This window comes from Rhinoderma darwinii, chromosome 1, assembly GCF_050947455.1.
Source record: "Rhinoderma darwinii isolate aRhiDar2 chromosome 1, aRhiDar2.hap1, whole genome shotgun sequence".
NCBI lineage: Eukaryota > Metazoa > Chordata > Amphibia > Anura > Rhinodermatidae > Rhinoderma > Rhinoderma darwinii.
In genome coordinates this window covers 158024657-158052285 of record NC_134687.1, presented here as the reverse complement: position 1 = coordinate 158052285, position 27629 = coordinate 158024657, and the positions used below count along the sequence as shown (strand labels likewise).

Genomic DNA, 27629 nt, shown 5'->3' with positions numbered 1-27629 from the left:
TTAGGGCTGGGCAATTAAAATCGGAAAAAAAACAAAACCCGAAATTCAGTGCAGATAACCGAGGTCATCCTGCGCATTTAGTCCCCCCCCCCATTTTTAACTGTATCGGTGTCCTCACGCTGTCAATTCCATGTTCTACTATTCACTGTATATCGCTGGCTGCTCACGCTGACCGGAATGATGGGGGTTATATACAGGGACGATGAAGGTAATATACAGGGATCATGGGTGTTATATACAGGGACCCCATCATCCCTGTATATACCAGCCCGCCATTATCCCTCAATAAAACACACATTATTCCTGTATATAACCCCAGTCATCCATGTATATACCATTGGGACGGCAAAGTCCGCTCGCTGTGGCGCGTGGACATTGAGGCTAAACCAAAAGTAAATGGGGTGGGCATTGAGGACACCGTGGACCAATAGGATGGATGCCTAAAATGCTGGTATATGCCAGAAGTGCAACGGAACCTGAAAACATGCGCTGAGTCACACAGACCGCAGGAGCAGAGGGATCTCCTTCATTTGTCATTGGAAAAGGGTATGTATTTTATTAGGCACTATTGGGGCATTACACTGCGTGGGGGCAGCTATAGGGACATCATACTGTGTGAGGAGCAGTGGCAGGGGGTATATTATATACAGAAGGCTCAGGGGATCTAAATAAATTAAATGGCATGGCATGCAAATAGGGGGTGTGGTATGAAAATGGCCCTAAAATTGTTTATTAATCATAATCGAGGTTACATGTTCAATTACTCGTGATTTGAATTAGGTCCTAATCACCCAGCCCTAATTTCTCTTTAATAGAATTGGAATTATATAGATATTTATATTGACATACAAGTCAGCAATACCATGATAGGATAGATCACATTGCTTACATGGCTCTGATGCTTTCTGTTAGGTTAGTTTCAAATGATAGAAACGGTTTTCCCCTTTTTGTAAAGCCCCGAACTTCAGATCCAGATGCAACAAATATCTTTTCCTGAACTGTGCCAAGAGCTCCTCCAAGCTCCAACCGAGAGATCTTCTGGCTGGGCAAGGTCTTAAAAACCGGCTAGAGGCAAACACAGAATAAACATCACAAGCTTAAACTAATCTCAAGGGAACCTTTTATGTTAAGCAGTACCACACAACCCTTACCACTGCTTCACTCTTCTTGATACCAAAGCATGTAACCACTCCATCGTGATCTCCAACTACCACCTAGGAAAATGTATATTAAAATAATTTTCATATAAATAATTCCAGGAATATAGACAAAACCAGTCATTCTACTAACAGCGGTAAATGGTTAATCAACATCAGACAAGCAAGTCATGGCCGATAAATTCAACGTCAGAGTATGAAAAGTTCATTACCTTCTGAGTTGCTCTTCGTCCAGATGCTGGGAGCAATCTCATGGTTTTCTGCGAGGTGACTCCAACCTAAAACAAAACACAAAAGTACTAAATAAGGAATGCTCTAGGGCTCGGTCATTCATAGAGTTAAAATTACAGTGCATTTATGACAATCCAGCTACTCAAAGGGTTGGACTTTATCAACTAAGTACTGCTAGATAAATTGAACAGAGGGACATAAATTTGGCAATATATAAGGTTTACCATTTCTGCCTCCTTTTAGAGCGGCTATGTCCGCGCAGCTCCATAATCATCAGGTACCAGTAATCCAGAAAAGCAAGTTTCGCCATGCAACATGCTCAAAATGGGGGTTACAGGGACATCATGTGACCGCACCGTCCCTAGAGATGCGCAATCACAAACGACATTACCGCTACGCGCTCATGAGCGACATTGGGCAGTACAGCTCCTATGTAACGAGGGTCCTGAGGAGAGACTTTCCTTGTTCCTGCCTTATACTCCTGGGTGGTGGCATGGATAGACTAAGGAAGAAAGGTTACCATTGTAAGATTGATGGGTAGAACTTCTAAGCAAAGCAGCGCAGCTCTGAGGCTTCAGGAGTGTACTCGCTAGGGAGAGATGCAGGTAGGGATTTGTAGTTTTTTTTATGACAGATTCTGAAGCTTGCTGGAACTACAAATCCTGACCACAGAAGCCCGCTGGCAGCAATACGCAATACGTGGTACTCTCCTATCTGGCATAATTTACATTTTAGAGAGTTTGACAAACTGGAGGGGTTTAATGGGTGGAGGGACATGGGTGTCATTGCTCACAGTCAACTCGTGAACACTAATGTATTTAGGTCGTTTGAGGACCTGCAATCAGAATTTACCCTGCCCATTCTGCTTTCTATCAATATCTCTAATTGAGACCTGCATGGTACTTACGGAATAGGCAGTCTACCTTGACGCAGGCTCCACACTCCTCACTTGTAGATCGAATAGCCCAACCTGGGAGTACTAAGGGAGTCATTTCACTATTTTATAAATGCCTTCTTGAGGCCTCACATAAAGATCAGCCACTTTCCCTTAAAAGGGAGATGGGAACGAGATGTAGGTCCTATAGGGGAGGAGGTTTGTCAGGAGGTCTTGGAACAGGTTCCTAAAACCTCCTTAAGTGAAATGTATAGACTTTCCCAATTATACCTATTACACAGGGTTTATAGAACCCCACTGTTGCTTTACAAAACGGGCTTCAGGCTATATTCCTCATGCCATAGATGTAGCGAGCTGAATGCAGACCGGATACATGTGATGTGGAGTTGTGCTAGGCTGAACAGGTGGGATATGGTAAACGTCATTAACCCCTTAGTGACCAGCCCATTTTAGGCCCTAATGACCAAGCGATTTTATTCGTTTTTCTATAGTCGCATTCAAAGAGCTATAACTTTTTTATTTTTTCGTCTACATAGCTGTATGGGGACTTGTTTTTTTGCGGGATTAGTTGTCCTTTTTAATAGCACCATTTTTGGGTACATATAAAATTTTTGTATTAACTTTTATTAACTTTTTTTGGGGGGGGGGGATTATAAAAAAAAACCTGAAATTCCGCCATTGTTCTATGCGTTTTTAAATTGACGCCGTTCACTGTGCGACGTAAATAACACATTACCTTTATTCTATGGGTCGGTACAATTACGGCGATACCACATATGTAGAGGTTTTTTTATGTTTTACGACTTTTGCACAATAAAAACCCTTGAACTAAAATTATTTGTTTTTGCATCGTCGCTTTCCAAGAGCCGTAACTTTTTTATTTTTCCATCAATGTAGTGATTTTTTGGGCTTGTTTTCTGCGGGACGAGACGTAGTTTTGATTGGTACTGTTTTGGGGTGCATGGCACTTATTGATTCATTTTTATTATGACTTTTTTTGGGGGGCAATGGAAACAAAATGCAATTTCGCCATTGTTTGTTGCGGTTTTTTTTACGGTGTTCACCTTGCGGTTTAAATTACATATGAACTTTATTAATGGAGTCATTACGGTCGCAGCGATACCATATATGTGTACTTTTTTTACTGTAATTTTTATTAATCTTTATTTCACATTTATTACTTATTTCATTAGTCCCACCAGGGGACTTTACTATGCGATCTTCAGATCGCTGCTATAATGCTTTGGTATACTTCGTATACCAGAGCATTATTGCCTGTCAGTGTAAATCTGACAGGCAATCTGTTAGGACGTGCCTCCGGCGCGTCGTAACAGGCATATGTCCAGGGCAGACCTGGGGGCTTTTATCAAGCCCCCGGCTGCCATGACACCCCATCGGAGACCCGCGATTGCATTCGCGGGCCGCCGATGGGTGACAGAGGGAGCTCACTCCCTCTGTAAACAAAGTTAAATGCCGCGGTCTCTATTGGCGGCGGCATTTAACGGGTTAAACGGCCGCGATCAAAGTAAACTTCGATCGCGGGCGTTGGAGCAGGAGCTCAGCTGTCATCAGACAGCAGAGCCCCGGCTCCAGCCTGCACGGGAGACCCGTGCAGGACTTAGACTAGGCTCACGTGAAAAGGCGTCAGCCTAGCCTAAGGCCCCTTAGTGACTCACGTGAAAAGGCGTATTGGTGGTCACTAAGGGGTTAATCAAATATAGCACTGTGCTATTGGTTTGGATCCGGTGATATGTATTTTGGAATATACTGCAAAGCTACCTGTGGCGGAGAGTCAACGACTGGCGGTAATGCGCCTTTTATAACAGGCTAGAAAATGTATTGCTTCCCACTGGAAAGATACAGACCCTCCCACACTTTCTGAATTTAAACCAAGAATTAACACCATGCTAAGACTGGAAAAATATGTATATGGAAAGAGAGTTACCCCTGCCAAATTCGAGGACCTATGGTCCCCTTGGTTGGATGTTCCAGGTTTGGCACCAATAATTTTGTTAGTGGATAGGCCCCACTAACACTTTCCCGGTGTGCAGGAGCTGGGGGCTCAGTAGTCATTGGCTCTCTGATACTTGCAATCCAATTGTACATCTAGGCTGCGTCCTAGATCTGTTTAGCACCTGAATGTTTTATTTCTGCCATTTATGTACTTCATGATTATATCATATTGAGAGATGAGGGGGAACATGTGCTTCCTTGCTGCTGACTTTGGTCTTGGCAACATCATTGGAGGAAATGCACGAAATGGCGAATCGGAAGATTGCGAACATCCTTTGAAGGACTTTTGTTAGAGAGCGGGGGAATCCAGGTGGGAATGGAAAGTTTTCTTTGCTTAAAAATCTTTAATAAAAAAATGTTTTGATTAAAAAAAAGAAGAACTACTTCTAGGGGAGCATACGTTGCACCGCGAAGGCACGAGGTGGCGGTGCACGGACCCGTAGGGATGTATTTTGCTGTAGTAAGTCTTTATAGGGATTACTTAGATTAATAAATTACCTAGAAACAATGCCCTAACTAAACTGTGTACTCATCTCAGTGCACTATACACATCACACACACACATACAATTTTTTTGTGAAATGTACGTTTCCTAGTCTGAAAGAGTTAAGCTTTTCTTGGAGCTTTTCCCAGCTGCAGATTAAGACATTTTAATACAGATTATTATAAAGAGGAACACTGAACCCCTAGCTTCACAACACTTCTTGACAGCAGGATAACAAGGATTATTCTGTGACATACCTGCAGGTAATCCACACGGTTTAACTGCAGCTCCATGCTGAAAAAAAGCCAGCTGTCTAGTAGTTTCCTTACGAGAAATAGCCCCCAAATAGAAAGTCTCTAGTCAAACTCCAGTCAGATCCTTACCGAGAGGTTTTCCATTTTCCCTGCATAAGAGCATAGTTTAAAATACATAAAAAATGAAAATAATTATTTGTAAGAAAAAGTGAAGCATACAAGTAAGTAATGTACTCCACGTCCAAAGAAATAAAAGTATGAGGTCCCATGCACATTGCGAGGACGGCCGGCCGAGGACAGTTGAATGAATGGGTCTGTAATTGCAGACGATTTTTACGGCCGTGTGCATGGGGCCTTAATCATAGCAGAGCTTAATATATCTTACTTTCGCATATTCCCAGTGCTGCATGTAAATAAGCCCTGTTCACATCATGTCAGACGTATACTTCAGGAGTATTGCCTGAAGTAGATCTCTAACGTATGCCACTTTATAGACTTAGTGACATACGTCGCTTATAGGCACCCATGTTAAAAAAACAACGTATATTGCATAGTATACGTTTTTTTGTGGGACCAACGCACAGTACATTCAGAAAGTTCAGACCCTTTCACTTTTTTCACATTCTGTTATGTTGAGGCCTTGTGCTAATATAAATTTGCAAAAAGGTCTAAAAAGTAAAATTCCGCACGGACATAACTATTCAGAACCTCTGATATGACAATTGAAATTTAGCTCTGGGGTTCTCCCATTTCTCTAGATCATCTTTGAAATGTTTCTGCACCTTGATTGGAGTCCAGCTGTGGTAAATTCCTTTGATTTGACATGATTTGGAAAGACATACCCCTGTCTATATAAGGTCTCATAGCGGACAATGCATATCAGAGCAAAAACCAAGCCATGAGGAGGAAAGAACTTCCTGTAGAGCTCAGAGACAGGACTGTGTAGAGGCACAGATCTGGAGAAGGGTTCAAAATAAAATTCTGCTGCACTGAAAGTTCCCAAGAGCACAGTGGTCTCCATAATTCTTAAATGGAAGAAGCTTGGAACAACCAGGACTCTTCCTAGAGCTGGCCGTCCCACCAAACTAAGTAATCGGGGGAGAAATGCCTAGGCAAGAGAGGTGACCAAGAACCCAATGGTCACTCTGGCTGAGCTCCAAAGATCCTGTGTGCAGATGGGAGAAACTTCCAGAAGGTCAACCATCACTGCAGCACTCCACCAATCTGGGTTTTATGGCAGAGTGGCCAGAAAGAAACCTCTTCTCAGTAAAAGACACATGAAAGTCCTCCTGGAGTTTGCAAAAAAGCACCTAAAGGACTCAGACTGTGAGAAACAAGATTCTGCGGTCTGACGAAACCAAGATTTCGGCCTCAATTCTAAGCATTACGTCTGGAGGAAACCAGGCACTGCTCATTACCTGCCCAATACTATCCCTACAGTAAAGCATGATGTTGGCAGCAGCATCATGCTATGGGGGTGTTTTTCAGCGTCTGGGAAAGGGAGACTGGTTGGGCAGAGGGAAAGATAAATGGAGCAAAGTACAGAGATATTTTTAATGAAGACCTTATCCAGAGTGCTCTGGACCTCAGACTAGGCCGAAGGTTCACCTTCCAACAAGGCAATGACCCTAAGCACACAGCCAAGACAACACAAGAGTGGCTTAGAGACAACTCTGTGAATGTCCTTGAGTGGCCCAGCCAGAGCCCTGACTTGATCCCAATCGAACATCTCTGAGACCTGAAAACGTCTGTACACGGACGATCCCCATCCAACCTAACAGAGCTTGAGAGGATCTACAGAGAATTATGGCATAAAATCGCCAAATCTGGGTGTGCAAACCCTATGGCATCATACCCGAGAAGACTGGTGACTTATCACTGCCGAAGGTGCTTCAACTAAGTAATGAGTAAAGGGTCTGAATACTTTTGTCAATGCAATATTTTAGTTTTTCCTTTTCAATAAAGGAGCAAAGATTACTAACATTCTGTTTTCACTTTGTCATTGTGGGGTATTGAGTGCAGAATGATAAGGTCAAACTTTAAATATGTTTATTTTAGCACAAGGCCTCAACATGTGAAAAAATTGAAAGGGTCTAAAGACTTTCCGAATGCATTGTATACCAGTCCAACGGAAGCCAAAAGGAGACACTTCTGGCCATTGATGGGTAAATGGGTATGTTTACATGTGTAGTTTTCATTGCGTTTCTGCCCCTTTTATTCCTGCTCTTTTCTGGTAAAACTATTTTGCTGATATTTTAACAAAGTCTAAAAAAAAAAATGCAGTGAAAATGCTGTTAGGACTCCATGTTTAAACATACCAGAAATATCTAAATCGATTACATTCCTACCCTATACAGATCAATGATACACACAGTGAAGTCTGAGGTCCCAGGAGAGTGGTTAACAGTTGTTGGATGCTCCCTTTGTACAGAGATACTATGCCAACCACACAAGTGAGAATAAGGAGTGAACATTGGTTTGGTAAACGCACTGCTTATACGCCACAACTGATGCATTTAGAAATGACTATAGGTAAAATAACTGCACACCTGAGCTTCTTGCCTCACATTATTGTTGGTGCTGGGTTTCTGATAGTTAGCTACGAAAATATGATAATGGCATAGGAAAAGTAATAACAAAAATAGTACCACTGTTATATGGACCTCTTTACTGGAATTCAAATTTTATCTTAACACATGATAAAGATCTTGAATGAGAAACACCTTCGTCGTTTGGGCATCTATGAAAAACCCGACCAAGGTGAAGTCTGTGGGTGCTAATGCACTCCCCATCCTCTGACCGGGGTTCGATTGATTTCCAATGTCATATGCAAATTAGTGCTTCTAAGCGTCTCGGCAAATCAGATGTGCTTTTAAGGCTCACCTGCACAAACTCATTCATTTCTGCCCCTGGATATACATAAGATGTATATAATATGTTCCCATTCACTGACTGCAAAAAGAGAGATCTTAGCTTTCCAGTGTCCGTAGAATCGGGAAGTGTCCGGCATTTTGAGCTCCATCCCCTCACTTCCATACTGGAGTTGCTTTACGGCTCTACTGGTATCAAAATGAAGACAAGCGGAGCCGTCAATGAACGGCAGAGGGGAGAGGTTGGAGCTCAAGATGTCAGACACTTCTTGGTTCTGCGGACACGTCGCACAGTAGAATAAAAGGTTTTCACCCTGATGGAAGAGCTAAGATAGTCAACACTGGTATGTTTCTACTGCTTTAAAGTGTAGCTAAACGTTCGCCAAACTTCTGACAGGTCATAGTTCTAGCGATTGGTGGGGGTCTCAGTGATCAAACCCCCACCAATCCAAACTTCTGACATGTCACTATGACATGTCAGAAGTTTGTCGAACGTTTAGCTACACTTTAACATATAGCCATTTGGGAGGCTAACACAGCTAGTTAGCAATATGTTAAATCTGTAGAGACTCCCTTTAGTCCCATAGCGACAGGAGATGTAATAACGATCACATGTAATTTCATGAACTTAGATATAATCGGTATTAGGGTTATCCTGTGTAAAAGGAGCCAATGTCAGCCAAGCTGTCAACCCAGCAAACTGACGGATTCAGTTTACATCGGTGCTATGCAGTCTCTATGTATAGTGCATACATAGAAGCTACATTGCAAAAAGTAAATACATTTCTTTTTTTTAAACGTCAATGAACTATAACTTTTCAAGAAACTTTGCATAAATCAATAGTACAAGTGAATACAACTTGGTAATATATCGTATTAGAAAACAATTCCTCTTTCTCTACTTATCGGGCTCTCCCCCAGCCCTTCTAACTGTTCTCTCACTCTGAATTTACTTCAAGTTGCAGCTGACCATATAAGTCTGTGAAGGAGGGAGGGGGTGAGGAGGGAGCCGGAGCAGAGTGAGAAAGGGACACAGACACTGCTGCATATTCCTGGTAAGTTATATCGTATCCCAGTGCTACACTGCTTATTACTGCTGTATAATCTTTTTCATGCTGCTGCAGCTTGTATATGCGCTAGTCCTTCTCAATGAATTGGAATATCATCAAAAAGTTAATTAAGGCCTCCCACACGCGAGCGTGTTTGTCCCATGATATACGGTCCATATGTCGGCCGCATTTCCAGGACCGAACACACTGCAGGGGGTCTGGCTCCTAGCATCATAGTTATCTATGACGTTACGTGTCACTGCCTCGCTGCGGGACAACTGTCCCGTACTGCAATCATGTTTTCAGTACGAGACAGTAGTTCCGGAGAGGCAGCGACACCTAGCGTCATAGATAACTATGATGCTAGGAGCCCAGGTCCCTGCAGTGTGTTCGGTCCGGGAAATGCGCCCGACGTACGGACCGTATATCACAGACCGAACACGCTCGTTTCTGAGGCTCCTTATTTCAGTAATTCAATTCAAAAAGTGAAACTCATATTATATAGATGCATCACACGCACACACAGTGATCTAATTCCAGCATTTTTCTTTTAATGTTTATGATTATGGCAAATAGTTAATGAAAACCTAAAATTTTGTCTCCCAGAAAATTAGATTATATAAGCCCAATTTCAAAAATGATTTTTAATACAGAAATGTTGGCTTACTGAAAAGCATGTACAGTATATGCACTCAATACTTGGTTGGGGCTACTTTTGCATGAATTACTGCATCAATGCGGCGTGGCATGGAGGCGATCAGCCTGTGGCACTGCTGAGGTGTTATGGAAGCCCAGGTTGCTTTGATAGCGGCCTTCAGCTCGTCTGCATTGTTGGGTCTGGTGTCTCATCTTCCTCTTGACAATACCCCATAGATTCTCTATGGGGTTTAAGTCAGGAGAGTTTGCTGGCCAATCAAGCACAGTGATACTGTGGTTATTAAACCAGGTATTGGTACTCTTGGCAAAATACTCTTGGAAAATGAAATCAGCATCTCCATAAAGCTTGTCAGCAGAGGTGAAGCATTAAGTGCTCTAAAATTTCCTGGCGGACGGCTGCGCTGTCTCTGGACTTGATATAACACAGTGGACCAACACCAGCAGATGACATGGCTCCCCAAACCATCACTGACTGTGGAAACTTTACACTGGACCGGAAGCAACTTGGATTGATGCCTCTCCACTCTTCACCCAGACTCTGGGACCTGGATTTGCAAATGAAATGCAAAATTTACTTTCATCTGAAAACTGTGGACCACTGAGCAACAGACCCGTCCATTCAAAGGCTCAGGAAACCTTTGCAGGTGTTTTGTGTTGATTCGCTAATTAGATCACGAGTCACAATCCTCAACTTTCACCCAATATTCTAATTTTCTGAGAGACTAAATTTTGGGTTTTCATTAACTGCTATCAATAATCATTAACATTAAAAGAAAAAAATGTTGGAAATATATCACTGTGTGTGTAATGAATCTATATAATATGAGTTTCACTTTTTTAATAGAATTACTGAAATAAATTTTTATATATAACTGCTATGACCTACTAGCCTCTACATCTTATACACTGACACCAGCGATGTCCGGCAGTCCGCAGCTGCTGACGCAGGCATTCACATTGAAATAATATTTTCATACCTAATCCTGCCTCAATCCGGCAGCACTTATATAGAGCATCTGCTAGTTGTCTATAGCCAATTTTAACTCTTTGTGCCCTTGTTGTCCATCCTGGACTTTTTAATAATAGATTAATAAAAGTTATATATCTTATTTACATTCAGTTGGTAGCTGGGAAAATGGGTTTCACAGATTTTTTTTTTTCAACCCTATGGGCTATTTTCTATTTGAATCTCGATTTTCTTATTACTTTTAAATAAACTGAAAAAAATACCAAGAGATAATTTATTCAATTACGTTCTTTATATAAATAACTTAACATATATTACTATAATAATTGTACGTAAGAAGAGCAACGAAGCTAATTAGGGGCATGGAGAATCTAAGTTATGAGGAAAGATTCAAAGAATTAAACCTATTTAGCCTTGAAAAAAGACGACTAAGGGGGGACATGATTAACTTATATAAATATATTAATGGCACATACAAAAAATATGGTGAAATCCTGTTCCATGTAAAACCCGCTCAAAAAACAAGGGGGCACTCCCTCCGTCTGGAGAAAAAAAGGTTCAACCTGCAGAGGCGACAAGGCTTCTTTACAGTGAGAACTGTGAATTTATGGAATAGTCTACCGCAGGAGCTGGTCGCAGCAGGGACAGTAGATGGCTTTAAAAAAGGCTTAGATAATTTCCTAGAACAAAAAAATATTAGCTCCTATGTGTAGAAATTTTTCCTTCCCTTTTCCTGTCCCTTGGTTGAACTTGATGGACATGTGTCTTTTTTCAGCCGTACTAACTATGTAACTATGTAACTTCACAACTTTTAACCTCTGAAAATACTTTTTTTTAAATCAGATATACAATAAGAAGAAAGCATATCTAATTGATTATAACTTCTGTGTTCCCCGGCAGGAAACAGGTTAACAGACTCTATAATGAATTATACACTGAGAGCACCAACATCCCTCTCTGCCCGTCACCACCTCAGCCGGTCTCCGACATTGCAGACGATAGCAGCCTAAATTGCAGCTTGGCCTGGCAGATCGCACGGAGCGGGCACTCTGGGAGAGATGACGTTATAGTGTCTGAAGTCTGAGCAGGACCCTGAGCAGTACCGGCCCCACGATGGGGGTTTAAATTACACAGTTAGTATGGTTGAAAAAAGACACATGTCCATCAAGTTCAACCAATGAATGACATTAAAGGGGTCTTCCCATGGGAGACATTTATGACATATCAACAGTATATGTCATAAATGTCAGATAGATGCAGGTCCCATCTCTGGGACACACACCTATCTCTAGAACGTGGGCCCCCTAAACCCCGTTTTGCCTTGGTCTGCTCTCGCTGCCTTCTGGCCACTTCCTGGTTATATGGTCGGGAGTAGGGATGTCACGATACCAGAATTTGGACTTCGATACCGATACTTCGTTTAGTATTGCGATTTCTATACCAATTCGATACTTTGTCAACAGTAATAAAAAAATAAAAAAAAAGTTCTTCCATTAAGGCTTTATTCAGACGAACGGGAATCACGTCCGTGCAACGCGCGTGATTTGCACGCGCGTTGAACGGACCTATATTAGTCTATGGGGCCGTGCGGACATGTGCGTGATTTTTACTCAGCGTGAGTCCGCTGAAAAAAATGTCCGTTCTTTCGGCGTTTTTCGCGCATCACGCACCCATTGAAGTCAATGGGTGCGTGAAAACCATGCATGCCGCACGGAAGCACTTCCGTGCGAACTGCATGATTCGCGCAAGAGCTGTCAAACTCTGAATGTAAACAGAAAAGCACCATGTGCTTTTCTGTTTACAAACATCCAAACGGAGTGTCTTTGAGATGAGCGAACCCGGACAACCGAACCGAACTTCACCGGGTTCGGCCGAACTCGTTTTGACCGAACCCGGCAAAAAAAATTCCGGTACGAGACGTCAGGAGATAGTCACTGTCCAGGGTGCTGAAAGAGTTAAACTGTTTCAGCACCATGGACAGTGACTTCCGATCACAATATACATGAACGTGTAGAAAAAAAAAAAAAGAAGTTCTGACTTACCGATAACTCCCTGCTTCTTCCTCCAGTCTGACCTCCCGGGATGACAATTCAGTCCAAGTGACAGCTCCAGCCAATCACAGGCCAAGCACAGGCTGCAGCGGTCACATAGACTGCCACGTCATCCAAGGAGGTGGAGCCGGATGTCAAGAGAGGGACGCGTCACCAAGGCAACGGCCGGGAGGGAAGTTCTCGGTAAGTACGAACGTCTTTTTTTTTTTTTTTAACAGGTTGCTCAATATTGTGATCGGAATTCACTGTCGAGGGTGCTGAAAGAGTTACTGCCGATCAGTTAACTCTTTCAGCACCCTGGACAGTGACTATTTACTGACGTCGACTAGCCTCATCATACACTGATGACACACGGAGCTGTCAAGTGGTTTTTGCGCGCACAAAACGCCACGCTCGTGTGAATCCAGCCTAATAGTAATTAACCCCATCATGTTTCTCAGTCATAATGGGTTAATGCGTAAGGTACATGATGGGGTTAATTACTATTAATGTGAGGCACATGGAGGTTAAATTCATCACACCTCGTGCCCCACAATAAGTGATAGAAAGCAGTTTTTATTTTATTTTTTTACAGCGTACACATCATAAATGATGCAAAAAAATTGTTGTGCAGGTTATTACAGCCGCGCCAATACTGAATATGTGTATGTTTTATGTATTGAGACTTATTTTAATGTTTATTGTAAAAAAGGCCTATGAGTATTTTTTTTAATTTAACATTACTTTATGTTTTTACTTTATTTTTTAAACTTTAATGTACTGGCATATATCTATATTACAGTACATTAGCCTGTGTACTGATAGTACACAGGCAGTTGTTAGGAGATACCTAAGTATGCCCTAACAGGAAAATATGGTAGGACAGCCCTGGGGTCCTTCAATGGACCCTGGGTTGTCTGCCCATATATGGTATGTCCCTCAATCGCGTCAGAGGGATTCCTGTTGCAGTCCACTGTTATCGCAGCATTCACGGGAATAGCGGCGGAGATGAGAGGCTTCTCTGATCTCCGCCAGCAGGGCTGCGGCTGTGTAATACAGCCATTGTCCCATTCCTGACAGGAATTGCGCGCGCGGTCAGCATGAGGAGATGCGGCCGGCGGTGCACTAATGAGTGGCGGTTCAGGCACTGTAGACAGAACATGGGGGTGTTTTGTAGTGCGCCGGCCATGTACTGTTTTCAGTGCCGCCGCTCATTAGTGCAGCGCTGGCCGCATCGCATCATCCTGACGCCGCACACGTCAGGACTCAGGAGCGGGGTGATGACTGTATTACACAGCCGCAGCCCCGCTCTCATACATTCATGTGTTACTATACTGAGCTGTGCGGCCGCACAGCTAAGTATCGAAATACATGAAATAACGGTATTGAACCGTTTGGGGATGCAGAGTATCGAAACAGTATCGAAGTTTCGATGCATCGTGCATCCCTAGTCGGGAGTTACGAAAACAGCATAGCATGCTGAGCTACACGGTTTCCGTAACTCCCATAAGTAGTAAAGGCAGTTACGGAAGCAGTGTAGCATGTGAGCTACGCTGTTTCCGTAACTACCATTCAGTTGTATGGGACTTACAGAAACGAGCTACGCTGTTTTTGTAAGGGCAGATACAGACGGACGTTGCGTTTTTGCGCGCGCAAACAACGCAGGGTTTTGCGCTCGCAAAAAACATTTGACAGCTGCGTGTGTTATCCGTGTATGATGCGCGGCTGCGTGATTTTCGCGCAGCCGCCATCATAGAGATGAGGCTAGTCGACGCCCGTAACTGTCCAAGGTGCTGAAAGAGCTAACTGATCGGCAGTAACTCTTTCAGCACCCTCGACAGTGAATGCCGAACACAATATACAGCAACCTGTTAAAAAAAAAGAAAAAGTTCGTACTTACCGAGAACTTCCCGGCCTTTGCCTTGGTGACGCATCCTTGGTGACGCGTCCTTGGTGACGCGCCTCTCTTGACATCGGGCCCCACCTCCCTGGATGACGCGGCAGTCCATGTGACCGCTGCAGCCTGTGCTTGGCCTGTGATTGGCTGGAGCTGTCACTTGGACTGAATTGTCATCCCGGGAGGTCAGACTGGAGGAAGAAGCCGGGAGTTATCGGTAAGTGAGAACTTCGTTTTTTTTTACAGGTTCATGTTTATTGGGATCGGTAGTCACTGTCCATGGTGCTGATACAGTTTAACTCTTTCAGCACCCTGGACAGTGACTATCTCCTGACGTCGCGTACCGGAATTTTTTTTGCCGGGTTCGGCCAAAACGATTCGGCCGAACCCGGTGAAGTTCGGTTCGATTGTCCGGGTTCGCTCATCTCAAAGACACTCCATTTGGATGTTTGGAAACAGAAAAGCACGTGGTGCTTTTCTGTTTACATTCATCCTTTTGACAGTTGGTGCGCTGTTTCAGTCGGTTCGCACGGAAGTGCTTCCGTGCGACCTGCGTGGTTTTCACGCACCCATTGACTTCAATGGGTGCGTGATGCGCGAAATACGCGGAGATATTGAACCTGTCGCGTTTTTTTGCGCAGCAGACAAACGCTGCGCAAAAAGCACGGACTGTCTGTACTGCCCCATGGACTTGTATTGGTCTTTGCGTGGCGCGTGAAAACCACGTGGCCCGCACGGACCGAATACACGTTCGTGTGAATCCCCCCTAACTCTTGACCATATAACCTTTTTCATGGTCGGAATTCACTTGCTTCAGCTGCAACAAAGTGGCAGAAAGGGGCTTACGGGGCCCTGTTCTGGAGATAGGTGCGGGTCCCAGAGGTGGGACTTTCATCTATCTGACATTTATGACATATCCTGTGGATATCCAAAAAAGAAAGTGTTTGAAGCAGAACAAATCCCGTTAACAGGAGCGGTGTCACGTTGTAAAATCAGACAAACCCAGTCTGACGTAATGTAATCTTCAGAAAAAGCATGGTTGAACAGAAGCACACGTCTCCCAAATTTCAATCCATATATTCTTTTATTGGTCAAACATCCAGTAAAAAATGGCAACGTTTCGACCCGTGACAAGTGGAGGGTCTTTCTCAAGCCTAACAATGTGTCTAACAGTGTGAGTTTAAATACATTCCGTCTGTCCGTTTTTAATGGCTGTTTGTCATCTGTTATTTCATTAAAAAAAGACAAAACAAAAAAAAAACGAAAACACCACAGTGCCCATGTAGATAGTGCCACAATGTCCCTGTAGATAATGCCATAGTGCCCACTGTGAATAGTGACCACATAGTGCCACAGTGCCCCCATATAAAGTGCCAGACCCCACATATAAAGTGCCACAGTGCCCACATAGTGCCACAGTGACCACATATAAAGTGACAGTGCCATAATGTCCACAAATAAAGTGGCAGAGCCAAATAGATAGTGCCACAGTGCCCATCTAGATAGTGCCTATGTAGATAGCGAAACATCCCGCCCATATAGTGCCGCCACAGTCCCCACGTAGATAGTGCCCATGTAGAAACCGCCACTGTAGCTCCCTCTAGGAGCGGAATCCCCAGCTAGAGCGTAGCCGGCAAGATCTCTGGCTGGGGACTCCTGTCTTGGGAAAGCCCTTGATGTCACTGTCCATATATGGACAGTAACATCAGGGGCTGCCTCTAAGTTTGGAATCCCCTACCAGAGAGTCAGCAACGCTCTGGTCGGAGATTCCACTCCAGGAGTAGCCCCTGACTTTACTGTCCATATATGGACAGTGACATCAAGGGCTTTCCCAAGACAGGAGTCCCCAGGCAGGGATCGTCTGGCTGGGGATTCCGCTCTTAGAGGGAGCCCCTGACGTCACGGTCCATATATGGACAGAGACATCAGATATACGTCAGGGACTCCCTCTAGGGGCGGAATCCCCGGCCAGAGCGTTGCCGATTGGATTCCGCTCCAAGAGAAAGCTACAGTGGCGCTATCTACAGCGGGTAGCTGGTGCTGCTATATACAGTTGGATGGCACTATACTAGGAGTCCCTGCTTGCCCATGGAACTGCTGTTCTGTACTGAATCATTTTGTTCAGTACAGAACAGCAGTTCCGTGAGGAAGCAGGGACTAGCACCATATAGGACTGGGGTGCCAGGGGTCCTGTTCACATGTACCGCGGTCGGGTCGGAAATCCGGCCGAGACACGGACCGTTTTTCACGGCCTATCATGGTCGTCTGAAACGGTAGGGGCAGGGCTGGGACACAACAGGGAGATGAGGCGACGGGGCGGACCACGCAGGTGAAGAGGAGGCGAGGCTCAGCTTCCTCCAGCAGCACGGCACTACGTAGGGTTCAACGATTCTATTAAAAAAACAGAATAGGCAGAGGCCTTGAGGGTGAATTAATCAAATGAATTTGATTAACCCCTTCCCGACATTTCTCGTAAGTATACGCCAAGGAAAGCCAGTGCTTCCCGCAAAATGTATACATACGACAAATGCATGGCACCGGCTCAGAAGCAGAGTCGGTGCCATCATCCCAGGATGTCAGCTGTATCTGACAGCCTGCTGTAATGGCGGGGACCGAAGTTAGCTTCGATCCCCGCCATTAACCCCTTAAATGCAGCCGTCAAAACCGATCGCTACATTTAAGGCGTTTGCGCTCATCGACAACCCAGCAATGAAATTCGCCGGGGTGACGGTGGCTGCAATGGCAACCGGAGGCCTAATACTGGCCTCCCGGTGTGCCTAGCACAGAAAACTTTCAGCCACCCGCCCGGAAGCGGGGCCTGAAAGGCTTCCGTAGCCGCCGGCAAGATGGCGCCGGCTCAGGAGATGAGCTGGCGTCATCAGTGGTGGATATCAGCTAACATCCACTTGTAACGGCAGGAACCGGAGCTAGCTCCGATCCCTGCCATTAACCCCTCAGATGCAGCGATTGGATCCGATCGCTGCATCTTTGTGGTTGCTAGCAGATCGGCAGCTGTGCCCTGCAATCGCACGACTGCCGACTGGTATTAGGACACCAGGAGACCTAACAATGGCCTCCTGTTTGGCATTACGGCTAATCGGCTTGCTGTCAGTGAATGACTGACAGATCTAATACATTGCACTACGTAGGTAGTGCAATGTATTAGAAAAAAAAATCTGACAGTTGGACCTTAAGGGTATGTGCACACGATAGCAGGCATTTACGTCTGAAAAGACAGACTGTTTTCAGGAGAAAACAGCTGCCTCGTTTCAGATGTAAATGCTCCTCCTCGCATTTTGCGAGGCTTCTGACATCCGTAAATTTTGAGCTGTGCTTCATTGAGTTCAATGAAGAACGGCTCAAATTACATCTGAAAGAAGTGTCCTGCACTTCTTTTGACGAGGCTGTATATTTACGCGTCGTCGTTTGACAGCTGTCAAACGACGACGCGTAAATGACAGGTTTTCTGCACAGTATGTCGGCAAACCCATTCAAATGAATGGGCAGATGTTTGCCGACGTATTCTAGCCCTATTTTCAGACGTAAAACGAGGCATAATACGCCTCGTTTACGTCTGAAAATAGGTCGTGTGAACCCAGCCTCAAGTCCCCTAGTGGGACTAAAGTAAAGTGTAAAAAAAAAAGTGAAAAAAAAAGTTGTGAAATATATAATAAAAGTTTTAAGTAATAAAATAAAACACAATCGCCCTTTTTCTCTTATCAAGCCCTTTATTATTGAAAAAAATGAATAAACCATACATATTTGGCATCGCCGAAACCGTAACGGCCTAAACTATAAAAATATTATGTTATTTATTCCACGCGATGAACGTCGTAAAAAAACAAAACTTTCAAAATATTGCCAGAATTTCTGTTTTTGGTCACTTTGCCCTGCAAAAATTTTAATAAAAAGTGATCAAAAAGTCGCATTTATCCAAAAATGGTGCCTATAAAAACTATAGCTCGTCTTGCAAAAAACAAGTCCTCATACAGCTCCGTCGATGAAAAAATGTAAAAGTTATGGTTCTCACAACATGGCGACAGAAAAAAATACATTCTTTTTAGAAAAGTAATTTTATTCTGCAAAGAGTTGTAAAACATAAAAAAGTGCTATAAATTTGGTATCGCCAGAATCGGACTGACCCGCAGAAAAAAGTTAACATGTAATTTATAATGCATGGTGAACGCTGTATAAAAAACTATGGCAGAATTGCAGTTTTTTTGGTCACCTTGCCTCTCAAAAAATAGGATAAAAAGTGATCAAAAAGTCGCATGTACCCCAAAATGGTACCAATAATAACTACAGCTCGTCCCGCAAAAAAACAGCCCTCATACCACTACGTGTTTGAAAAAAATATGCAGTTGTGCAGATCAGAGGGGAACATTTCGTCTGTTTCAAGAGGCGATTGATCGGGGCCCTAAAATTAGGGAACCAGGAAGGGGGGGCCCAAACATATCTGCTAGAAGCGAGGGTGCCCGTATTATACCAGTACAATACTTTCCCAGCAAAATTCCCCAAACTGCAAAGGTGCGGAGTGTGGACCAAAAGGGGGATAAGTAAAGACACTGTTTATCAGTGCGACACTGGCCTGTGCAGAAAGGATTGCTTCACAGCGTAACACACATCTATGGATTATTTTATTGTTTACCCCATTATGCCCCTGATGTACTCTGCCCGGCTTACATATGCCCCCACATTATAAACGGAAACCAGTAATACTCAAACAAAACTACTACCAAGCAAAATCTACGCTTCAAAAGCCAAATGGCGCTCCCACCCATCTGAGCCCTACAGCGTGCCCAAACAGCAGTTTACCTCCACATATATGGCACCGCCATAGCCTGGAGAACCCTTTTAACAATTTTTGGGATGTGTGTCTCCAGTGGCATAAGCTGGGCACGACATACTTGCCACTGAATTGGCAATTCTGGGGAAAATTGTAAATTTTTACTTTGCACAATACGCATCGCATTAATTTATGGAAAAGCCCTGTGGGGTGAAAATGCTCACTACACCCCTTAATAAATGCCTTGAGGGGTGTAGTTTATAAAATGGGGTCACTTCTGGGTAGTTTCTTTTATTATTTCCCATCTGAGCCTCTGCAATTGTGAACCAATTCTGTGTAAATCGCCAAATTAGGCCTCAATTTCGCATGGTACTCTCTCACTCCTGAGCCCTGTCAAATGTCCAGGCAAAAGATTAGGGCCCCATGTAGGGTGATTCTAAAACTGGGAAACACAGCATAATAATTAGAGAGCTGTCTTGTTATGGTGGCACAAGCTGGGCACCACATATTGGCATATATATGGAAAAATCCAATTTTTACTCTGCAATATCGAGTGCACACTAGTTTATGAAAAACACCTGCGGGGTTAACATGCTCATTACACCCCTAGGTGAATACCTTGAGGGGTGTAGTTTCCAAAATGGGGGTCACTTTTGGGGGGTTTCCACTGTTTTGGTCCCACAGGGGTTTTGCAAATGCAACAAAATCTGTACTCCAAAAGCCAAATGGCGCTCCTTCCCTTCTGAGCCCTGCCGTGTGCCCAAAAATGAGTTTATAACCACATATAGGGTATTGCCATACTCGGGAGAAACTGCTTAACAAATGTTGGGGTTATTTTTCTACTTTTTTTGAGAAAAATTTTGCGCTAAAGCTACGTCTTATTGGAAAAAAATGTATTTTTATTTTCACTGCCCAATTCAAATAAAATCTATGAAACACCTGTGATGTCAAAATGCTCACTGCACCCCTAGATTAATTCCTCAAGGGGTGTAGTATCACAAATGGAGTCCCTTTTGGGTAGTTTCTACTGTACTGGTACCTTAGGGGCTTTGCAAAAGCGACATGGTGTCAGGAAACCAATCCAGCAAAATCTGTGCTCCAAAAGCCAAATGCCGCTCCTTCTCTTCTGTTCCTTGCCATGTGCCCAAACAGCAGTTTATGACCACATATGGGGTATTCCCGTACTCCAGAGAAGTTGCTTTACAAATGTTGGGGTTCTTTTTTTCCTTTAGTTGTTGAGAAAATGAAAAAGGATTGTTTTTATTTTCACTTCCCAATTCTAATAAATTCTATGAAACACCTGTGGGGTCAAAATGATCACTACACCCGTAGATGAATTCTTCAAGGGGTGTCGTTTCCAAAATGGGGTCACTTTTTGGGCGTTTTCATTGGTTTGTCCCCTCAGGGGCTTTGTAAATGTGACATGGCCTCCGCAAACCATTCCTGCTAAATTTGAGCTTCAAAAGCCAAATGGCGCTCTTTCCCTTCTAAACCCTGCCGTATGTTCAAACAGCCGTTTATGACCACATGTGGGATACTGTTTTACTCGGGAGAAATTGCTCTACAAATGTTGTGGTGCTTTTTCTCCTTTAGTCCTTTTGGAAATTAAAAAAAAATTAGGTAAACCCTACATTTTATTTGAAAGAATGTAGATTTTCATTTTCATGGCCTACTTCCAAAAATTTCTGCAAAAAAACTGTCCGGTTAAAATGCTCACTATACCCCTAAATAAATTCCTTGAGGGGTGTAGTTTCCCAAATGAGGTCACTTTTGGGGGGTTTCCACTGTTTTGGTACCACAAGACCTCTTCAAAGCTGACATGGTGCCAAAAATATATTATAATAAAAAGGAGGTCCAAAATCCACTAGGTGCTCCTTTGCTTCTGAGGCCGGTGCTTCAGTCCAGTAGCGCACTAGGGCCACATGTGGGATATTTCTCAAAACTGCAGAACCTGGGCAATAAATATTGAGTTGCGTTTCTCTGGTAAAACTTTGTGTTACAAAAAAAATGGATTAAAAATGAATTTCTGCAACAACAAAAAATTAAATTTGTGAATTTCACCTCTACTTTGGTTTAATTCCTGTGAAACGTCTACAGGGTTAAGAAACTTTCTAAATGCTGTTTTGAATACTTTGAGGGGTGCAGTTTTTTAAATGGGGTGACTTTTTGGAGGTTTCTAATATATAAGGCCCTCAAAGCCACTTCACAACTGAACTGGCCCCTGTAAAAATAGCCTTTTGAAATTTTCTTGAAAATGCGAGAAATTGCTGCTAAAGTTCAAAGCCTTGTAACGTCCTAGAAAAATAAAAGGATGTTCGAAAAACAATGTCAATCTAAAGTAGAGATATGGGGATGTTAATTAGCGACTATTTTGTGTGTTATAACTGCCTGTCTTACAAGCAGATACATTTAAGTTGAGAAAAATGCTAATTTTTTTAATTTTTCGATAAATTTTGATGTTTTTCACATACTGAATGTATCGAGCAAATTTTGCCAGTGACAAAGTACAATGTGTCACGAGAAAACAATCTCAGAATCGCTTGGATAGGTAAAAGAATTCCAAAGTTATTACCACATAAAGTGAAACATGTCAGATTTGAAAAATGAGGCTCTGTCAGGAAGGTGAAAAGTGGCTAAAGAGGGAAGGGGTTAAGCGCCCAGCCCTGGTGTGTACACAGATATGATATGTGACCGTAACAAGTGTGCGGATTTATAATCGAAATATGGCTATAAAGTTGAAAAAAAAAAACATAAAACGCCCAGCCCTAACAAGAGGAAAAAACAAAAAATGCAGAATACAATTCATATAATAGCCATAAATAGTGTTATTCCTCACGTACACACATATGACCGCATATTCCGAAAAGTCACATGAATAGTTAGGTACACTATAAAAACATTATTTATCCGGAATCTTTTCTTACACAACTAGATGTGAATCTGCTCAGCTCCCCCTGCTCTGTAACATGCTGCCTGCAGATATAACGGGTTCCCTTTAAAGAGGCTCTGTCACCACATTATAAGTGCCCTATATTGTACATGATGTGATCGGCGCTGGAATGTAGATTACAACAGGGTTTTTTATTTAGAAAAACTATCATTTTTGACAGAGTTATGACCTATATTAACTTTATGCTAATGAGTTTCCTAATGGACAACTGGGCGTGTTTTTACTATTGACCAAGTGGGCGTTGTGGAGAGAAGTGTATGACGCTGACCAATCATTTACACAGCACATAGTGATCTAGCTAGATCATGATGTGCTTTCACTTACTCAAACACTAACGTTACTGAAGTGTCCTGACAGTGAATAGACATCACCTCCAGCCAGGACACGATGTCTATTCACAATCCCGACACTTCGGACTTACAGCCCAGCAACCGTGATCTCGTGAGATCACACCGTAAGCTGCCATTTACAGCGAGATCACGCTGGCTGTGCTGTAAGTCCCACACAAACGCTACCGAAGTGTCGGGATTGTGAATAGACATCGCGTCCTGGCTGGAGGTAATGTCTATTCACTGTCAAGACACTTCAGTAACAGCAGATGTGACTGCACATCCTGAACAACGCAGGATCACTATTTGCTGATTACATGAATGGAGAGAAGTGTATGACGCTGATTGGCCACTGATTGGTCAGCGTCATACACTCCTCTGTACAACGCCCACTTGGCCATATAGTAAAACACGCCCAGTTGTCCATTAAGAAAGTCATTAGCATAAATCGAAAATAGGTCATAACTCCGTCAAAAATGATCGTTTTTCTAAATAAAAAACACTGCTGTGATCTACATTATAGCGCGGATCATATTATGTACAAGATAGGCCACTTATAATGTGGTGACAGAGCATATCCTACACAAATCTAGCAGACTGTTTATAATGTTACATGTAGAAAACAAAGTTTATCGCCATGAACAAATCATGTAATAGATCTAAAGCAATGTGACACCCGGATCAAACAAACTTTATTTATACATAACAAGAGAGCCCGTTTATGCTCGAATGGTGTAAAATAAGCGCAGGCTATTGGCTGTTAACAACCGTACCGACACTAGGGAGGGGCCAGGACACCTCGGGTAGCGCTCTGTGCGGTAAACTGTGGCAGGTCTCCCCTCCCCATCTCCTCTCCATATACCTCCACACAGTGACGCGAAGCTCCGAGCACACATGTATACAGCTCATCACTCTGATAACACACAGCGCCTATAATAATCACCTCCATGTACACACGTCACCGGAGGCTTCATCCGAGTCATACAGTGTCAGGCGCGCGAACAGTGCACGGCGTCAGACCCCGTAACCACGGCAACCGGCGCGTCCGGGGAGGAGAGTCCTGACGTCACGTCCCAGATCACATGACTATCCTGAAGCAAGGCCCGCCTGTAGTTACGACTATTCCTGGAGGTGCGGTAATGTCGTCATTGGCATATTTGTACGATGACGGCGCTCCCCCTACCGGCAGCTTCACTGAATGGCATTGCTGACACAGAGTCCTGTAAATTGAAAATAAATGTATAAGATTCCGTGAAAAAGTCTGTCAAGCAGAATTAAAATGTGTAAAATCTGAGGGCAATTTGAGCTCTTCCTATAAATGTACAGGTTTTTTTGTTTAAAGGCTATGTACACTTTTGCAGGACAAGTTCTACTTTTTAATGGCACCATTTTGGAGTAGATATCATTTTTTGATCAACTTTTTTTTGGGGGGAATAGAAAAAAACCCTGAAATTCCGCCATTGTCCTATGCATTTTAAATTCTCGCCGCTCACTGTGAGGCGTAAATAACACATTGCTTTTATTTTATGGGTCGGTACGATTACGGCGATGCCACATATGTAGAGGTTTTTTATATTTTACTACTCTTTTGTACAATAAAAACTAATTTGAACTAAAATTATTTGCCTTTTGCATCGTCGCTTTCCAAGAGCCGTAATTTTTTAATTTTTCCGTGAATGTAGTGATATGAGGGCTTGGTTTTTTGCGGGACGAGACGTAGTTTTGATTGGTACTGTATTGGGGTACATGGGACTTATTGATCAAGTTTTATTGTGACTTTTTGGGGGCAATGGAAAAAAATAGCAATTTCGCCATTGTTTTTTTTACGGTATTCACCTTGCGGTTTATATTACATATTAACTTTATTGTTTGGGTCATTACGGTCACGGCGATACCATATATGTGTAGTTTTTTTTACTGTAATTTTTTTTAATTTTTATTTCACATTTATTACTTATTTTTTTAGTTCCACTAGGGGACATTACTATGTGATCTTCAGATTGCTGCTATAATGCTTTGGTATACTTCGTATACCAGAGCATTATTGCCTGTCAGTGTAAATCTGACAGGCAATCTATTAGCACGTCCTAATAGGCATATGTCCAGGGCAGACCTGGGGGCCCTTATCTGCTGCCATGGCACCCATTTGCGGGCCTCCGATGGGTGAGAGATGGAGCTCTCTCACCCATTAATGATTTAAATTCCGCGGTCGCTATTGACTGCGGCATTTAACAGGTTAAACGGCCGCCATCGAAGTAAACTTCGATCGCGGCTGTTGGAGCATGAGCCCGGCTGTCAGACAGCCGACCCCCGGCTCCAGCCTGCACGGGACACCCGTGCAGGATTTAGACTAGGCCGCCGTGAAAAGGCGACGGGCTAGCTTAAGGCCCATTAGTGACTGTCAAAAAAAGGCGTATTGGTGGACACTAAGTGGTTAAAAAAGAATATAGGTAAACTCCCCCCGAGCAAGGAGAGTGAAATCATGCAAACTCCAATGTAGTACGGTGTTCACGTTGTTCCTGAGAGTAAGCTAATAAGGCTCGCTTCGCTGCATATACCCGCCAGGGTGCCAGCCGCAGATGTCTCCCAGAGTGCCAGCTGCAGATGCATCTATGGGGCCAGCCAAGGATTTCCCCAGAACCCAGCCAGCGCATACCTCCTACACTGGGCTGGCTTGCTCTTCACTAACATTTATTCCCTGAGTATTTCCACTGCTGTGCTCTACAGGTATAGACAAAATGCCATTTAGGCTAGGGGTACTCAACTACTTTTAGCAAAGGTCCACTTACCGGGGTCTGTCATCAAGGTCCGAGCCGAACACCAGTAGTAAAGATTTGTAGATAGTGCCACACACAGTCCCCCCTGTAGATAGTGCCACACACCCCTCTTTACATAGTGCCACACACCCCTGTAGATAGTGCCATGGCCCCCTGTAGATAATGGCGCACACACACAGCCCCTTGTAGATAGTGGCACACACGCAGCCCCTTGTAGATAGTGGCACACACGTAGCCCCTTGTAGATAGTGGCACACACGTAGCCCCTTGTAGATAGTGGCACACACGTAGCCCCTTGTAGATAGTGGCACACACGTAGCCCCTTGTAGATAGTGCCACACACTCCCCTGTAGATAGTGGCACACACGTAGCCCCTTGTAGATAGTGGCACACACGTAGCCCCTTGTAGATAGTGGCACACACGTAGCCCCTTGTAGATAGTGGCACACACGTAGCCCCTTGTAGATGGTGGCACACACGTAGCCCCTTGTAGATAGTGGCACACACGTAGCCCCTTGTAGATGGTGGCGCACACATAGCCCCTTGTAGATAGTGCCATGCACTCCCCTGTAGATAGTGCCACACACAGCCCCCTGTAGATAGTGCCACACAGCCCCCTTGTAAATTGTGCCCCATGTTGGTAATGCCAGTGCCCCCTGTAAATGGTGACCCCCAAACAAATAAAAAAACGTATACTCACCTGGCCCTGCTCCTGCGACAAATGGAGTTGCTGTACAGGCCTCTACATCCACCTTACGCCTGCAGCCTATTAGACGCCGAGATGTGACTCTTGCGTAGGTCGGTGAAATGCAGTGACACCATCGTGCCGTCCTGCACAGGGATCCTAACGTGGCCTATAGCCTGGTGAGTGGCGAGCATGGAGCTCATAGCATCCTGGTCTACCATAACATTCAGTTGTATCGGTGTCCAGAGCATCTGGAGCACTGGGCCAAAAATCCTGGGCTTCTGCGCGCGTTGCACGGACCTATTATGCGTTCGTCTGAATAAGCCCTAATTGATCCCAAGTATATTTATACCAAGCACCCTTATCTAGTCTTACCTACCTGGTTAGCCTGGTATATATAGGCATTATTGGCTTGATTAGCCCATTTTAAAGATTTAATAAAATTTAAATATTTTTTAAGCGTTCTTGTCCAGGCAATATTTTCTACTTTGAGTTACATGAACGCAAAAATTAAAAAACTATACTTCTTTATCCATTCTAGAGATAGATGCAGGTCCCAGAGGTGGCATTGCTGTGGATATGACATAAATGTCTCTGATGGAAAACCCCTTTAACCCACACTGTGGACATCGTAAAAAATAAACAATGCCAGAACTGCTGTTTTTTATTCATCCGGCTTTCCAAAAAAATGCGATAAAAAGTGATCAAAAAGTTGTGTGTTTCAATGGTACCAATAAAAACTACAAATCGTCCTGAAAAAAATAAGCCCTCATACAGCTACATTGGTGGAAAGATAAATAAGTTATGGCTCTTAGAATATGGCGAAACAAATACTTTTTATTTATTTATTTATTTTAATTTTATTGTGCAAAAGTAGTAAAACATTGAAAAAGATATCAATTTGGTAAGTCCGTAATCGTAATGACCCGCAGAATAAAGTTATTATGTTATTTATACCACACGGAAACGGCATAAATTTAAGACGCAAAAAAGAATGGTAACAATTTTTGCCACTACCCCCCAAAAAAATTAAGAAAAGCTAATCAATAAATGATACAATCGTGGACAAAATTGTTGGTACCCTTGCTGCTGTGGCCACTTCCTGACAGAGCCTCATTTTTCAAATCTGATGTGTCACTTTTTGTGGTAACTTCGGAATGCTTGTACCTATCCAAGCGATTCTGAGACTGTTTTCTCGTGACACATTGGACTTTGTCACTGGAAAAATTGCAAAAATTAGCATTTTTATAAATTTAAATGTAACCGCAAAGGGTACTTAACTGCTCCGTGTGTCATCACCATATGATGTACGGCTGCGTGATTTTCGCGCAGCCGCCATCATTACGACACTCTGTAAACAGAAAAGCACGTGGTGCTTTTCTGTTTTCATTCATACTTTTTACTGCTCTTGCGCGAATCACGTGCGTCACACGGAAATGCTTCCGTGTGCTGCGCGTTATTTTCACACACCCATTGACTTCAATGGGTGCGTGATGCGCGAGAAACGCAGAAATATAGGACATGTCGTGAGTTTTACGCAGCGGACACACGCTGCGTGAAACTCACGGACAGTCTGCACGGCCCCATAGACTAACATA

At 43.5% G+C, this 27629-nt stretch overlaps 1 protein-coding gene across 1 annotated transcript in view; it reads right to left on the bottom strand.

Moving 5' to 3' along the window:
* BBS7 (Bardet-Biedl syndrome 7) overlaps nucleotides 1-23627 on the bottom strand; it is a 69641-nt gene extending 46014 nt beyond the window's left edge. The window contains exons 1-5 of the mRNA XM_075860496.1: nucleotides 23513-23627; nucleotides 5038-5183; nucleotides 1370-1435; nucleotides 1152-1214; nucleotides 890-1065 (exon numbers count right to left, since the gene is read on the bottom strand). Of these exons, the coding sequence (XP_075716611.1) occupies nucleotides 890-1065; nucleotides 1152-1214; nucleotides 1370-1435; nucleotides 5038-5073 (341 nt within the window). The 5' untranslated portion in view covers nucleotides 5074-5183; nucleotides 23513-23627. The remainder of the gene's footprint in view (nucleotides 1-889; nucleotides 1066-1151; nucleotides 1215-1369; nucleotides 1436-5037; nucleotides 5184-23512) is intronic.
* Nucleotides 23628-27629: the final 4002 nt, after the last annotated feature.